Source organism: Centruroides sculpturatus, unplaced genomic scaffold (genome assembly GCF_000671375.1).
Source record: "Centruroides sculpturatus isolate CEXI.00-Female unplaced genomic scaffold, Cexi_2.0 scaffold343, whole genome shotgun sequence".
Classification (NCBI taxonomy): domain Eukaryota; kingdom Metazoa; phylum Arthropoda; class Arachnida; order Scorpiones; family Buthidae; genus Centruroides; species Centruroides sculpturatus.
The window spans coordinates 221174-238905 of record NW_019384530.1 but is presented as its reverse complement, the minus strand read 5'-3'; the positions used below and the strand labels follow the sequence as shown (position 1 = coordinate 238905).

General features: G+C 26.4%; 3 protein-coding genes across 3 annotated transcripts in view; all 3 read left to right on the top strand.

Annotated features, from left to right (window-relative positions):
* The window catches only part of LOC111623000 (PDZ domain-containing protein 8-like), a 63605-nt gene extending 56270 nt beyond the window's left edge, over window positions 1-7335 (top strand). Inside the window, exons 10-12 of the mRNA XM_023365479.1 lie at window positions 1734-1843; window positions 6051-6137; window positions 7258-7335. Coding sequence (XP_023221247.1) covers window positions 1734-1843; window positions 6051-6137; window positions 7258-7335 — 275 coding nt within the window. The remainder of the gene's footprint in view (window positions 1-1733; window positions 1844-6050; window positions 6138-7257) is intronic.
* A 1125-nt stretch (window positions 7336-8460) lies between these two features.
* Window positions 8461-17732, top strand: part of LOC111622999 — a 25582-nt gene continuing 16310 nt past the window's right edge. The window contains exon 1 of the mRNA XM_023365478.1: window positions 8461-8785. Coding sequence (XP_023221246.1) covers window positions 8694-8785 — 92 coding nt within the window. The 5' untranslated portion in view covers window positions 8461-8693. The remainder of the gene's footprint in view (window positions 8786-17732) is intronic.
* LOC111623015 lies at window positions 11378-17538 on the top strand. Its single transcript, XM_023365495.1, has 6 exons — window positions 11378-11507; window positions 12628-12710; window positions 12787-12883; window positions 15032-15197; window positions 16662-16864; window positions 16955-17538. Exons 2-6 carry the CDS (start codon window positions 12700-12702, stop codon window positions 17108-17110), a joined length of 633 nt encoding a protein of 210 aa, XP_023221263.1. The 5' UTR covers window positions 11378-11507; window positions 12628-12699; the 3' UTR covers window positions 17111-17538.

The window sequence follows — 17732 nt, the reverse complement described above, 5'->3', positions numbered from 1 at the left end:
TATCAACATTTAAAATGTAACTTTGAAACATTTTTGTATGTCCCATGTTTCTATAGTTCTGTTTTTTTTTTTCTTTTTATGAGTGCAAAACAAATGCTGGATTATATCAGACTACTACAAGGCTACTATATAATAATTAAATATTAAGTAATTTGGCTTACAAGTTGGTATTAGGTGCCATCTCTTGATAAAATTTAACAATTGTAATTAAATTAATATTTTAATAAATTCAATAAATCAATTATTAATTTAGATATAACCTTATTGGTTACTCACAGCACCATCTGGATATGACTTAAGCGTCCATTTTAACAGACCTTCTGTGCCATTAAGTTGGTCATCTCATAACATCCATGATGGAACTGTTAAGTGAATACTTAAGTCATCCTCAGTCAGTGTCATGAGCAACTACTGTAGTTATATCTAAATTATTAATAGTTATGGAAGCAAAGATTTGATGGAGGTCTAGGTAACATAACTGGCAATGCATCTGTATGGTATGTGGAAGTTGTGGATTCAAGTCCTACTTCATGCTAATTCTTTCTTCCAGAACTTTCTAAATTAATTTATTAAAATATTAATTTAATTATCATTAGTAAATTTATCAAGATATGGTGCCTAACGTATACCTCTAGGCCAAGTTACTTAATATTTAATTATTAAATAGTAGTCTTATGATAGCCTGATATAATGTGGCAATCATTTGGCATTAATCTAAAATCATGTTAATAGATGTTTATATTTGCTTTTTTTTTTAATGCTAATATAAAAATACAGAACTAATATTCTCATAAATGAAAATGAATTTGAAGACAGTCTGTCCAAAACTCGGAGCCATCATTTTATTTACTTCTAGTGTTCCAGAATACAAACATTTGATGACCCAACCTTTCAAATTAATTTTCATAAAATTTCCATTTGATGAAATTCTACAATTCTCAAATATTTATGAACTTGCCCAGTTTCAGAAATATATAAAATTTCATTATTTAAAGTAGAAAAATTTATAAAAATATTAGTCTTTTAATTGTAAAGAATGAAATTGAAAGATGAAATATACAGTAATATTACACAACACTTGATAAACTAATGCCATAATATTAGAGATATCATAAATGTTTAAACATATTACTAAATTTATTAGTGATTATATGTCTCCTGAGATTATAGTTAATATAATAAAATTTATTTTATTTTATAATTATATTTAGTAAGAATGTTGAAAAACAATGCTTTAAATGCACAGGAAATTTTTTATGATACCATTTAAATATCTCTTTTAATGATTAAAATAATATTTAAGTTTCCGTCAGTCATAAAAATCTTATTAGACTATTCTGTACATATTCAGCTCCTGTTGTCTGTTACTGACATAGATTATGGAACATCAAATGTGCAGAATGATAAAATTTGATAAGAATTCTGTCAGTTTGTTTAATCAAAGATTAGCTAAATAAGCTTTATTAATTGATAGATTGATAAAATAAGTTTATTACAAATTATTGTTATTTTTTATTAAATTCCACAACTAGCTTTTTTTTAGTTATGTAACTAAAATATAATTAAGTTGGAAAACTTAAATTTATGAGTTTTTAGTTTTTAACCAAAAGATTAAATGTCTGTCATTTTTATCTTGCAATATTTAATTACTATAATTCAGTTTGATAAAAATTGTTTTGTATTTTATAGTAGGTTTATATTAGTATTTGAACATTTGAAATAATTGTTTTTAGATTCTTCAGCATGGGTTGATTTAGTACAGTCTCAAGGTAAATCTTGGATACTTTTAGATGTTGAAATGTGTGTGAAACATAATCAACAATTAGGAATGTTATTTAAACAGGTAAGAACCCATTTGATATTTAAAACATTTTTTAGAACCACACATATTTTTTTAATTATTATGATGCTGTTTATGTAATATAAATCATTTCATATAGTAGTAATTTAGATGAGAAAAATTTTTTTATTGCATATTTAAATAATAAGTCCCATAAACTAGTGTTTTGCATTCAATGACAACTGTTCTAACATCATCTTCCAAAAGCGATATTTTGTTTTTTTATTTTATTGAAAAATTTCGGTCATTTTAAAATTTAAAGGTAACTGTTGTTCTGTATTTTTGATTCACAAATTGCATGTACAGTGATACCTTGGTTGTTGTCGATAATCCATTGAAAACAATCTGCAAAATCCAAAACTGACAAAAACCAAGGCAGTTAAATTCCATATGAATCAATGTAAATCCAATTAATTTGTTCTAGACACTCCAAATTGATAACAACTTTTTGACATCTTCAGTTATTTGTGTTCTCTGTTTCATTAGCACATTCATGCCTTTCACTACATTAGCCTTCTTTATTGCTTCCTTTTTCACCACAACAGAACTTATTATGTTTATTTGTTAAGTTACGGCAACACAACTTTTGGGTGATCTGCCTAGAGGGGATGCCTTTCAAGAGGTCTTTTAAGGGTAACTGGCCCCTATTCAAGCATTACAGATGTGGAGAAAACCCAGAAAACTCCTGTGGCCAGCCCGTCAAGGCAAGGCGCGAACCCACGACCAAACTCTCAGTGTTCAGGGAACAGAACTGCTTGGCCACTGGTGGGCTAGAACTTATTGTGGATGGTGATTGACTGGAAGTCCCTGTACATGTGGCCGATTTCAGCAATCTTAATGCCACTCTTGTATTTTTTAGTGATTTTTTTTTTCTTCAACTCAATCATGTTCCCAGCCTTCTTCTCATAAGGCTGCTGTCTCTGGAAACTTTCTTTGGTCTCATGATGAAACAAAAAAGAAAGGAAAGCAATGGAATTGTTTGTCTAGACAGGCAGGGTAATGCTTACACAAGAAACATTGCCACAATGAGCAGTAAAATGCATGGATTGCCCTTTGTTTTTGCAAAATTAGCAGCAAGGTCATGTGGACACGCCAATGAAAACTAGACAAATTTTTTGCAAAAAAATTGATGAAAACCAAAACTGACAATAACCAAAGTCAATGAAAATCGAGGTATCACTGTATTCTATATTCCATTCCATTATTGTTTGATTGTAAAATGGTTGCTCAGTTAGCTGAAAACATTTGACAAATAAAAGTATTTCTGCTAGTAGTGGTTAGAACTGTTATAATTGCTGTTCAAAATTAGATATAATGCCAAAATTTATAAAGTTATTTTGTAACTATTTAAATAGTTTGTAAAGTTTAGATTAAGCCAAATGATCATTATTAATAATTGGGCCATTATTATGCTAAAATTTAGATTTTAGTAGAGTTAAAAAATTTTATCTATAACTTTTATTACAGTATTTAAATGTTATTTAAAAATTAATAGTTGTATCAATTTAATATTAAATTAATCTTTAAAATATAAAATTTATTATTGTAAATTCATAATAAGTAAATTTATTATTATAAATTTACTTATTATTATTTTTTTAACTTTCTTAACTTTTTAACTTGTTAAAGGTATTTAAAAGTCTATATGATATAGAATCACATACATTTAGATGCATTTTATAGCAATTAAAACAAAAATGTATATTAATTTTTTTCATTTTTTAACAAATTCTAATAAAAGCTAAATAATGATTTTATAACACAAGATAATTTAGGACATAGATAAAATTTTTGATTAACTAAAAATATATATATTAATTTTAATTAATTAATTTAATTAATTATTGTGAATTTGTGTGTTGAATTTGTGAAATATGTCTGTTAAAATTCAAGGGCCTTTTTTTATAAAGAAAATCTTTGTGTTTCTGTTTTCATATACACACACATGTGAAAGTGTTTTTTTTTTTTTTTTTTACTTAAGCTAAGTGAATAGAGTAAGCCTATCGAGTGTTATTTCCTAATAGTGGACTTGAAGTATTTTTTGTTTAAAATATAGTTTATACAATTTTTACATTGTCTGAAACTTATGTATATTAAGTTCCATTTGAGCTACGAGCACTTTAATATTTTAGAGATGTGAGCGTGTAACAAGTGAAATTTGTAATTTGACAAAATTCATTAGAATAAATATTGGATATCAGCATTTGTTAACGATTTGCCTTTGTAGTTTTTCCTGATACTTAGTTTTTTCATTTACTCCGAAATTCTTAAAATGCCGAGTGAATAATTACTAGGAAGAAAGAAAGGCAAAGATTTTAGCGCGATATAAAACGATGCAAAGTGCAAAACGGGTATAAGATTAAAAAGTAATATCAGTGTGTTATATCGTTACTATACTTTTGTTTTAAATTGCCTGTATTTAGAAAAAGTATCGAATTATTTTTTGTGCGACTCAGAAAATATAATAAAATAGAATTAAGTTCAAGTCTAAATTTGTTTTATTCGCTTTGNCATAAATCTTGCATGCTGCTTTATATTAACACTTCCTTTGTTACTCAACACTTCCATTGTTAACACTTCCACTGTTAACACTTCTATTGTTGACACTTCCATTATTGACACTTCCATTGTTACACATCTTCGAAGTCAACCACTTTCAACCCCATATCTCCCACATCCTTATAGCACAGAATGCAAGAATTAGGTCCCCCGTTTCCAGACTAATTAGAGAATTTTTACGTCCAGTCAAATGAACTATTTTCAATTTGATCAATTTTCTGGAATGTTTACAATCATTCTATAATCGAACCAATTTGAATTTGAATTTGAATACAAATTTGAATTTAAAACGGTTCGAACATTTTTAAAATTGAAATAGAAAATCTTCGAAGTCAACCACTTTAAGTCCCCATATCTCCTGCACCCTTAAAGCTATTGAGATGCAACCCCCATAGTGCACGAATGGAGACTTGGGGCTACTACCACATACAAACACCATTCATGTGTGATGTGTAGTTTTGGCTGAAAAGTGAAATATAGGGACACACATGTCCATTACAGAATGTTGTAGATAAATTTAAAATGTTATTTCCTGTGGTTGATATGTGAATTTTCCATTTTTTCTTATTATTTAAGTAGAATCATTCAATTCATGTTTCCAAAGAAATTACTTTATCATTTTACATGATAGAAAGGTTTTATGGGAAATAAATTAGACTACAGCAGAAATATTCGGTAAAATTGAAATATATTGGATATCAAATTCAATTGAAAATAGAAATCATTTTAGTACTTTAGTACTATAAAAATAACTTTTTGACTTTAAATGTTAGCAAGAAAAATAATGTCTTTTTAATATAAAATTAACTTTTTTAAATTAGTTAAAAAGTGAACAATAGATGGTGCTGAGATTAGCATTATCATTTTTGTGTCTCACTAACTCACATTCATATATAGATAACCTTGTATAATAGGTACATATACAACACAGTTTCAATATAATGTTGTTCATAAACTGTAGCAATCCTTGTATAATGTGGTGCTTAAACAATGCAATTTTGATATGAATTTTCGTATGAAATCATTTGTTTATCTTATTCAAAGACAATCAGAAATTTATTTAGCACTATATAAGAAACATTGAAAACAATTTGCAACAGAACATTCAGCAGACCTCTAACTGACTTCTTGACAACTAAACCAGTTGATGAATCCAAAGAAATTGAAAGAGAGCAATATCCAAAAGGTTTTCAGTGAAGCCATCTGGTCATTGACTAATAAAGAATATTAGTGACATATTTTGAAAATTTATTTTTTGTATGTATGAAAGATTGTTATGTGCAATTCTTTATATTAAGAACTTTAATAAGTTTCTTTTTGTTTTGTAATTCATGTTCTGCTAAATAAAATTTTCTCAGTTAAATAAAACTGTTTTTATTTACTTGATAGATAAAATTTATATTCAAAAAGATTGTTTTGGAATGCAACCTCACTTTTTATATGTAATATGAGTCTTGCATAATGCAATTTTTATAATGTGACATTTTGTGGAACCTAACTTCTGCTTTATACAAGGATACCTGTATATAATAAGTTAAGATAGTTATTAAATTATTGTAGTATGAAAACACAAATAAAATTCAGTTTGAAAAATATATTTTACTTTCATATTTCTGTTAAAATATAATTAATGTTGTTTTTAATTTATTAGGAATTTATTGTTGGAAAATATGACTATTGTATTGTTGTAGAAAGTGTCATACCAAATTCACCTGCAGCTGTAGCTGGTATTAAAAAAGTAAGTTCAATACTTATATTGTTTAGTAAAAATAAATATAATACTTACATAAGTTATAATTTACTTATAAAAGTAAGTTATAACTTATATTGCATTTAAATTATTTGAATGCTTGCATTATTTCTATCAACAAATCAATTCAGTTTAAACATTTCCATAAATTTATGGAACTATTTTCAGATTCTTTCATGCCTTATTTAGCTTCTGAAAAATATTGTTAAATTTTAGGAATATTAAATTTAGTCATTTGAAGAGTCAGTTTCTTTCTATAGTTTTTTTCAAATGCTATACATCTAATCATTTTAATATTAATTTCAGAATATTAATATTATAATAATATTAATTTCAGAATATTAATCATCACTTATAAAATGAATGTCTAGTTTATTTATTCTAATATTTTAAATGTTTGTAATTATATTACATTTTCTGTTTAACAAATGGCTTCATTTTAAAAGTCATTATCATTTCACATTATGTGATGTCTAAATGTTTTCAGGAACTTTTCTATCATTAAAGCACTAAATAAAGGAATATACTTACAGTGTATTATAAACAAATACAAAGTATTGAAACAATATTTATAAATAAATACTTGTAACACTTTATGAAAATGAAAAACAAAAAGAAGATTTTGATAAAATGAAGAATTGCATAATAAAACTTAAGTTTAAAATGTTTATAACAAGTCTTTGTTATTTTTCTATGAATATTTTTTCTGTAGTTTTCACAATATTGTAGCTTTCACTTTTAATTGTGGATTTAGAAAATTAGAAATATTGAACAGTTTACATTTACTTTTGCTCATCTGCAAATAATACAATAAACTATACATTTTATTGCCATTTAAAAATTTTTTTATTGTATCATATAAAAAATTTGATAGATCTCAGATTCAAGTTAAAAACAATAATTTAATTTTATTATTTTATAATAATTTATGGGACTTTATAATTCATGTAAATTTAATTTTATTTGCTTGTATTTTCATATTCAATGCTTATAATGTTGTTACAGAAATTCTTGATTTATTGATGCTCTATTTTTCTATATATTGTTTACTTTGTCATTGATATATTATTGAATGATATTTTCACTTCAAATTTTTTTAATTATGTAGAATGATATTATAATATCTATTGGAGGGACAAAAGTTTGTGATGNCACAGGAGTATTGTGTTTGGCGATGAAAGCCTGAATCAGATGCGCAGAATGGGCGGATGCGTTATCACGATGGAGCTGCCAAGTTTTGATCGACCACAGATCCGGTCATTTGCGTCGCACTGTATCGGAAAGACGACGAAGGGCCTCCTGGTAGTACTCCTTTGTGATGGTTTGGCTTTGTGGTGCGTACTCATGACACACCACCCCATGACAGTCGAAAAAACTGTCAACATGACCTTTGATATTGCTGCGGACCTGCTGCGCTTTTTTTGGCCTCGAGGATCATCCCCAAAAGCCTGCTGAATCTTGCGAATGGTTTACGCTCGGGTATCGCCAAGGTTTTTGGCAAAATTTGATGTAATATTGCTGCTCACGTTGTTCAGTCATTTTCCAGCTTAGTGGAATCCGATGAGAGTGCGCTACATGACCTCACTCATAGGCCGATTGCCAATGACTGATGCTTCCTGCAGGTGGGAAAAAATTCGGGGCTGTGCATGACTGTCCCCTCCACAACTCCACCGAAGGAGGCCTCTCGTGCATCATTGGTTTACGCGGAAAAAAAAAGGTCTGATACTTTTTGAACAGACCTCGTATATCTGTTGCAACAGTTGCAAGTTTGAATCTCAATCTGGATCAATCTTTCCTTCTAGATGTTCTAAAATTATTAATTAAAAATTTGGTTTAATTGATAAATATAAGTATGTGTATTTTTATTATTGACTATTAATATTAATATTAATATTAGCAGTATTAACACTGCTAATATTAATATTAGCAGTGTTTTAAAATAATTAATCAATTTATGACAAGGAAAACATCCAAAGATTAGAGAACTTCAATTATATAAACTATGCTCTGCAGTGGACAGCATTTGATGCAATATTTACTATTATGTGTCAATGTGACACTTCATGGACAATTTGTGAACACTGAATTTGAGAAGCTGTTCATTAATTAGTCATAAAGTGTAACTAATCTTGATTTTTGAAAATTTCAGCACTCAATGAGTACATTGTTGCTTTTTGTAAGCACCATGTGTATTGCCACTTAAATAATTTGTGTTTACACATAGCAAAATTAAAAAATCAATTTTTAATTCTACAATATGAAGTTAGAAAGACAAAATATCAATAAAAATAATCTAATAAAAATATCTGTAATTTGATCATAAAAGATAGCATGAAATACCAGTATTTAAGCATATTAGAAACCAATATTGCATTCCATAATTAGATCTGATTGATGATCATTTGATAACTTTATATACAAATAAAATTATCAAAGCCTTAAAACATATATTTTTCATACTTTAAAATTTGACAATGTAAGCTTTATATTTAAGCAAAATTTATTTTGACTTAAAATATTTTCTATTAGATTAGTGTACCATTGATGCCCATTTTAGAAGAATGTAGTACAACAACACAAGGCTATCATATTCAGACTTTTAGATTACAACCACCAGATTCACAGTCAGGTCATAGGTAAGTTATTTAATTTTGATAATTTAATAATAATGCTTAAAATATCTTAAAACACTTCTTTCAGTCATTTATAAGAAATATAACTTAAGTTGCTTTATTAAAATGAATAACAAACGCATTCATAAAACAATAGTATTTTCAAATATTATGAATAACATTCATTTTCAAAGTATTAAAAACAACCTATCTTTAGAGCAATTTTCAATTTAGCATGTGACTAAACAAACTGTATTGAGTTTAAATATATTATGAAGGATTTTGTCTTTTTGATCGTGAAAATAAATAGCATAATTTTTAACTTGTCTCTATTTGTAGGATAATTTTACATTTTTTATTTATAATTATTATTTAATTTGAAATTATCTTCTGGGAGAAATCGATAGTCAGCTTCTGGATCATCCTCCATAAGTTGATCCATTCATTTAAACTTTTATTTTTTTTGTATAATCCTAACAAAAGAGAGGATTCATTGGAGGTTTTCATTTCTTAGTAGAATTATTGTCTTTACAATTATTTAACAAGATCATTATTCTTTTCCTGTTTATATTTATATACAAGTTATTTTTACTGTGCTGATTTTACCTCTCTTTCATGTTAAATACTCTCTCTGTTTGATATTTTCTCTCAACTCAATCTTATTGTTGCAATCTTTATTAACTTCAAAAACATCTTTCTGCATTGGAGATATTACTTATAATTAAAGTTGAGATAGCTGCTGTCCCTACTGATTTATATCTTTAAGCTGAATATTATTATCTAACCATATTTCCTTAAAATAGCTCTGTGACAGAATTAGCTACCTACCTTGAATAATTGTTGGGAATTTTGGCACATGGAAGTGAATAAGCACTTGCCTTTTACTTTAATGTACCAAATAAGCACCAGGACACTATTTGAATCATGTTAAAGTTAAAAATTTGCAAAATTTTGCAGATTTTTACATCATCAGTATTGAATGTGTTTCATTTTAGACTACAGTAAAATACAAGTTTGCTGAGACTGTTTCTATAAAAAATTTGTTTCCATTTTTGGAAAATTCATGTGAAAATGGGCTGTTGCACATTTCTCACATATGGTATTATTCTTGTACCAAGGATATAATGTCTTCCTTCATACAAGAATAATACCTATAAAATGGCTGTCTTCTACTGATGTTTGTCAATAGTTGTACTGAGATTAATTGGATTATTGAGAAAATCAAACAATAAATTGAATAAAATAATTATTTTTGTTATTAATTTATGGTAATAAAACAATAAAAATATTTGTTGTTTTATTATCATAAAATAATAATGCATTTTTAAATGAACTAGTATATGAGATAATGCCATAATTTTATTCAAAAATTACAAAAAACTTTGATTCAAAAAAAAGTTTGGATAATTTGAACCTGGATAATTCAAAGTTGTGTTTTTTTGATCCATTGGTCCAAAATAACAAGGTTTTACTGTAGTTGCTTTTATAATTTAGCAGTAGGGAGTCTGATGTTTTTTTGACTAAAAATTATATTACCATATTAAAACAATGTGAATTACAGTAGTCAAAGTAATCAACTGTAAAAATTAAGCATCAGGTCTTAAATAGTTACTGGTCTTGAATAAGCACTGTGGATTTGATCTGTCAAAATGAATAAGTGCCATAAGTGCCCAGATGCTTATTCAAGGAAATATAATAATTGATGATAAACTATTTGTTGATTTTCAGCATTTAATATTACATGTATGCTATCTATAATAATGTTGAAAATTTTGCTGGCTTAATATATTCTGAACTAGCTGGGGTACCCAGCTTCGCTCAGGGAGTTGATATGAGATTGTGTGGTAGTTGGAATAAAAGGATAAACTTTAAAATATAAGACGTAAAAAAATTTTATTGAAAACATATTCTAACTATTTACAATACTTGTTTATAAACAACATTTTGCTCAAAAACTTTTACAAATAGGCGAAGGCANTATAATGTGGTGCTTAAACAATGCAATTTTGATATGAATTTTCGTATGAAATCATTTGTTTATCTTATTCAAAGACAATCAGAAATTTATTTAGCACTATATAAGAAACATTGAAAACAATTTGCAACAGAACATTCAGCAGACCTCTAACTGACTTCTTGACAACTAAACCAGTTGAAGAATCCAAAGAAATTGAAAGAGAGCAATATCCAAAAGGTTTTCAGTGAAGCCATCTGGTCATTGACTAATAAAGAATATTAGTGACATATTTTGAAAATTTATTTTTTGTATGTATGAAAGATTGTTATGTGCAATTCTTTATATTAAGAACTTTAATAAGTTTCTTTTTGTTTTGTAATTCATGTTCTGCTAAATAAAATTTTCTCAGTTAAATAAAACTGTTTTTATTTACTTGATAGATAAAATTTATATTCAAAAAGATTGTTTTGGAATGCAACCTCACTTTTTATATGTAATATGAGTCTTGCATAATGCAATTTTTATAATGTGACATTTTGTGGAACCTAACTTCTGCTTTATACAAGGATACCTGTATATAATAAGTTAAGATAGTTATTAAATTATTGTAGTATGAAAACACAAATAAAATTCAGTTTGAAAAATATATTTTACTTTCATATTTCTGTTAAAATATAATTAATGTTGTTTTTAATTTATTAGGAATTTATTGTTGGAAAATATGACTATTGTATTGTTGTAGAAAGTGTCATACCAAATTCACCTGCAGCTGTAGCTGGTATTAAAAAAGTAAGTTCAATACTTATATTGTTTAGTAAAAATAAATATAATACTTACATAAGTTATAATTTACTTATAAAAGTAAGTTATAACTTATATTGCATTTAAATTATTTGAATGCTTGCATTATTTCTATCAACAAATCAATTCAGTTTAAACATTTCCATAAATTTATGGAACTATTTTCAGATTCTTTCATGCCTTATTTAGCTTCTGAAAAATATTGTTAAATTTTAGGAATATTAAATTTAGTCATTTGAAGAGTCAGTTTCTTTCTATAGTTTTTTTCAAATGCTATACATCTAATCATTTTAATATTAATTTCAGAATATTAATATTATAATAATATTAATTTCAGAATATTAATCATCACTTATAAAATGAATGTCTAGTTTATTTATTCTAATATTTTAAATGTTTGTAATTATATTACATTTTCTGTTTAACAAATGGCTTCATTTTAAAAGTCATTATCATTTCACATTATGTGATGTCTAAATGTTTTCAGGAACTTTTCTATCATTAAAGCACTAAATAAAGGAATATACTTACAGTGTATTATAAACAAATACAAAGTATTGAAACAATATTTATAAATAAATACTTGTAACACTTTATGAAAATGAAAAACAAAAAGAAGATTTTGATAAAATGAAGAATTGCATAATAAAACTTAAGTTTAAAATGTTTATAACAAGTCTTTGTTATTTTTCTATGAATATTTTTTCTGTAGTTTTCACAATATTGTAGCTTTCACTTTTAATTGTGGATTTAGAAAATTAGAAATATTGAACAGTTTACATTTACTTTTGCTCATCTGCAAATAATACAATAAACTATACATTTTATTGCCATTTAAAAATTTTTTTATTGTATCATATAAAAAATTTGATAGATCTCAGATTCAAGTTAAAAACAATAATTTAATTTTATTATTTTATAATAATTTATGGGACTTTATAATTCATGTAAATTTAATTTTATTTGCTTGTATTTTCATATTCAATGCTTATAATGTTGTTACAGAAATTCTTGATTTATTGATGCTCTATTTTTCTATATATTGTTTACTTTGTCATTGATATATTATTGAATGATATTTTCACTTCAAATTTTTTTAATTATATAGAATGATATTATAATATCTATTGGAGGGACAAAAGTTTGTGATGTTAAACATGCTACAAAAATATTAAAAAATATGGGAGAAAGGTAAGTTAAAATATTTAAAAATACATTGTATTAAATGTTGTTATGAATAAAATTAATAATTGTGATTATTTTACAGATTTTTGTTGTCTGTTGAGAGACAATCTACTCTTAAAGTTTCTAGATCTCAAGAAGCTCTTAACAGAGAGGTCTTGTTAGAAGAAGATTTACTACGAGTAAGTTACATATTCCAAACAAAAATATAAAGCTAATTGAAATATTTAAAATTCTGTTTGTTAGCTTTTAAAGGTATATATTATTATTATAATTTTTTCTATGTAAATTTTAATCATTACCCATTCTAAACACTGTTCTATTTTTAGTTCATTTTTCTGTTTTTTACATAACACTGTATTTTTGTGAATTGTCCAGCATGTCAGTCTATCTGAGGGAGACCATGAAATCAGATATTTCCTTATGGTAAAAACTGGCATGCCAGTTTAAGTGAGATTATGCACCCCTCTCTAGAGAGCTCATTAAAAAAAACAAATGAACTACATCACGTAAAACAAACAAGATTTTATTCTAAAATTGCAAAACAGTTGTCGGCATTACATTAAAAACTATGATTATATGTTTAATTTCTTCATTTTATCTTCTTTCTAACAACGTAAAACACTCATGGAATTTTGAAAGTGCTTTTTTATGTGAATTTTATGGTTATTTATTCAAAAATGCAAAAATAAACATATTTTAAATTTAAGAAAATCACTGTAAATTATCTCAGTTTACACAGATTAACATGGCTTTGTGTGATATTTTTAAGGTCTGGGTAGATGGTGAGAGTAGCCCTGCTGCTGCTGCTGCTGTCAATAAGTTGTTAATTATTTTATTGTGTTGTAAACGAAAACTATTTTCTTGATTTTAAGTCAGTCAAATTACAATGCAATTATTTTATTGTACTCGGAAGAATGTTTTCTTTAACATTTAATTAACAACTAGTTTTGTTAGATCTGATTAATTTTATATTTTAGTCACAATTTAGCTGACATGTTTGTCTCCCCCATTTATATGGGGCATGCCATTCTGTGAAAATACGATAAAATTTAAAATATTTTTAAGATCTTCTGTACATTAAATATAATATAATATTCATTAATATATTTCTGACATAGAAGAATATATGGAATATTAAATAATTAATAGAAAGCAATAAAATAAAAATAGATTAAAATTAAGAAATTTTTTAGTGAGATGGTGCCCAAGATTTTGGAAACATTTGGATTCTAATTCCAAATATCGATATCTCTACAACCGGGTCATAAACAGATTGTTTCCAAAATCTTCCCTCCTCAACAAAGAAAGCCTAAAGATAATAAATCCTCTAATACCGTACTCGGGCACCATTTCACTAATATTCAGGAAGCATGGTTTTATATTACCTATAACTCCTCAACCATCACTACGAAGAGCATTGTACAATGATAGAGACATTCTCACGTTGAATGAAAAATCGGGGGTTTATAAAATTACATTAAAACATACAATATCGGGAGGAAATTATCTATATTGGAGCTACCACCAGAATGATACGGTTCCGCATCTTTGAACATCAAGAGGACAATAGAAATAACAGACCAACTACAGAATTAGCAAAAAAGGTTCTAGACCAAGATTATCTTCCACTTTGGAACCACATTAAATTACTTAAGCATTGCAATGATTGTAGACAAATATTCATATGGGAAAACCTTTACATATCTGCTGCTTTGCCGTGTAATGCGCCGACATTGGAAATACCACAGCTATGGATAACTTTATTTAAACAATCAAAGTTATAATTTTGTGATCTGATTTTATTCCACTACTATGCACGGCACCATTACTCAATATTTATATGTTTTGGGGAGTTCAAGTTATTACAGCATGTTTCTTTAAAAATATTTATTTATTCAATTTTTATTAATTTGTTATACATTTCAACCACATGCATTATGTAATTTGAAAAGTCAGTTAAAAGCTGTCACTTTGAAAACAAAGGTATTCAATTTCACCTGAAGATGACGGTTGTAAACTATTGAAAGTACTAGCGAGCATATCTGAAATTTAACAGATTGCTGTCAATAACACCGCAACACGGAAGTGTCCTATATTTAATTTTTAATAAATCATAAAAAACAATATTAAAAAGAAAATAAACTTATGAAATTTGTGTTACTGATTATTGTGGATAGTGAAATATTACTTCATGTAATGTTTGTTACTATTACTAATTATTTATTAGGAAATATTTTAAAAAACTACGAATATTTTTAATGTCACTAAAAAAATTTATGAATTTGAAAAAAATGTATTTGATAACTAACTAATCTTTTTATAACTAGGAAGATGATCTTGAAGATGTTACACTTCAAACTTCAGTAGTTGATGATTTTGTTAATATCACTTTTAAAGATGTTGGATCTCAAGAATCTCCTAAAAGAAAGACTTCAGTTACTGAAAATACACTTACGACAAATGAATCACCTAAAAGAAGAGTATCAGTTGGAGGTAATTCCATTAAATCGTATAATTTACTTTTTGCAGCAATTTAAATATAAGTTTTCTCAATATCATTGAAGATTTCTTTTCAATTTAATTTTGAGTAAAATAGAAGTTAAAATAAAACAAATATGTTTTAAACATTTTTTTCATATTTTAAAATTTAATTAATTTATCAATAATAAGCAATATCAATGTTGAAAGAAGAAAATTGTATAACTCCATTTCAACAAATTTTACAGGAGATTAATTAAACTTTGTATTTTGAAAGTTACACATACACTGTGGATAAAATTTTCCAGCTATTGAATTTATATTTATTTACATTTCATATGAATCCACAAGTGATACAACAAAGGTATTAGTTTCTACCATTTGAAGGTGTTAAAATCCTATATTTAATAAAAAGTGGATTTACACATACTTCTGATTTTACTGATGATATGCAATGCAAAACATGATGAATACAACAAATGCCTGTAGAACTGGAAATACAGTATATCATGAATATATAGGATAATTTATCAATAATGTATTTATAAAAAATTGTAATTATAAATGTTGTTGATTATATACATTTAATATTACTCTAAAGATAAGGATAAAAAATTTTAAAAAAATGAAAATAAAGAGAATAAATTGTATGTCAAAAAATATTGGCAGTGGCAACATATTATCTTAGTCTGTCCTTTATTTTAAAGGACAGACTAAGATAATATTAATATTAGATAATTATATAAATATAAGAAAAATAAATAAATAAAAGCATATTTTTTAAAATTTTACATACAAAAATTCACTTATATGAAAAATGTGTTAGCAAAAAGATATCTTGAAAAGGTTTTATCCAAGTCCTTTATTTTAAAGGCCAGACTAATAAGAAACATTGCGATTATATTATGTATTTTTATAAAAAATAAGATGATGATAATTTATAGTTTTAATAAATAAATCAAAGGATAAAAAGTAAAATAAATAAATGCAATAAAAGCTTACAGTTTGGAATAGAAATGAATAAATTGACTTTTTTTAATCTAGATAAAACTTTTTCAAGGTATCTTTTTGCTAACACATGTTTCATGTAAGGAGCTGTTCATAAATGATGTCCACACTGGAAGGGAGGGAGGAAATTATGATGATTTAGACAAAGTTGGACAAGAGGGGGGGAGTTGAACTTCAGTGGACAGCTATTTTATTTCATTAAATTTTTCACAGTTTATACATTTTATTATTCATAAAGTGATAAAGATTTCAAAGGAGATTGAGTTTTTTGGATGTCCGAAGAGGGAAGGAGTTAACCCTTTGATGACATCTGGTGTGAATGTCAGATGTCGTCAATATTATATATTTAATTTAACAGAGGTTTTTATATAAATTTGTAATCATTGTTTATATATTACGACTATCAAATGATTTAAATATTTGAATATTATATAGTTTTTTTTTTTTCGTTTATAAAACATTAATCCATAGGTATTGTACAAGAATTTAAATCAACTGAAAGAAGAAGTTCAGGAGATGAATTTGAAAATTCTGACTTAAAGGATCGTTTTGTAAAAGACACAGATGTACTTGATCAATTAAACAGTTCTAAAGAAAATATTGTAGAGAACATAGAGTCACAAAAAGCACAAAATGTTGACTTGAAAAAGACACTCTTAATAAAAGCAGTGCAGGTAAGTTTATAAATAAATTTATGTTTATAAATTTATATTATATTTTAGAACTCTTATTATCATAAAAATATTTAAAAATCAATTTTTAAGGATCCAGTTTGGAATGAAAAGTTTTTATTTAATATCACTAATCATCATCATTTTTTAAATCTTGGCGTTTGGTCACGTTCTCCCACTGCTTCACCTTTTACGAAAGCATCATCAAAAGGATTGAAAGATAACTTTTTAGGACATGTGAGTCAATAAATTTTAAGAGTTAAAATTTGCAAAATTATATTTTTTAAAGTTATAGATAATTTAATTTCAATTTTTAAAATGTTATTTATGAGATAAATATTTTAAGTTTACCATTACAAAATGTGATCATGCACTACAGTTTGCAATATTAATAGCTTTATTTTTAAAAGATTACTTCCGTTAAAAATACAATAATTAAAGACAATAAATTCAGACTAATATGAATCATTAACATTTTATAATTTATTATGAAAAATTTGAAAATTAATTTAATATCTAAGTATTTTTAAATACTTAAGATCTCTCTACCAAGAGAAGCACTGTTTTATTACAAATTAGGTCTTATATGTACAGTACGTATACGTGGTGTGTTCAAAAAGTATCGGACCTTTGATCGGCAAAAATAAATTTATTGACTTTGAGGTACAAAAACCCTAATCCCCTTCAAAGTAGTCTCCTTGGTAATGTATACACTTCTCCCAGCGTTCCTGCCATTGCTGGAAACACTGCTGGAACACATCTTTTGGAATGGCCATCAGCCGGTCCGTCGGATTCCGCACAATGTCTTCTCTCGACTAAATTCAGGTTCCTTTTAGCGACATTTTCAGCTTGGGAAATAGCCAAAGGTCAC

Excerpts from the sequence above, each read along its gene's own strand:
- LOC111623015 (XM_023365495.1), top strand. Across the intron at positions 12,884-15,031 it reads TAGAAGAAGATTTACTACGA|GAAGATGATCTTGAAGATGT; the intron begins GTAAGTTACATA and ends TTTTATAACTAG. Across the intron at positions 15,198-16,661 it reads AAGAAGAGTATCAGTTGGAG|GTATTGTACAAGAATTTAAA; the intron begins GTAATTCCATTA and ends ATTAATCCATAG.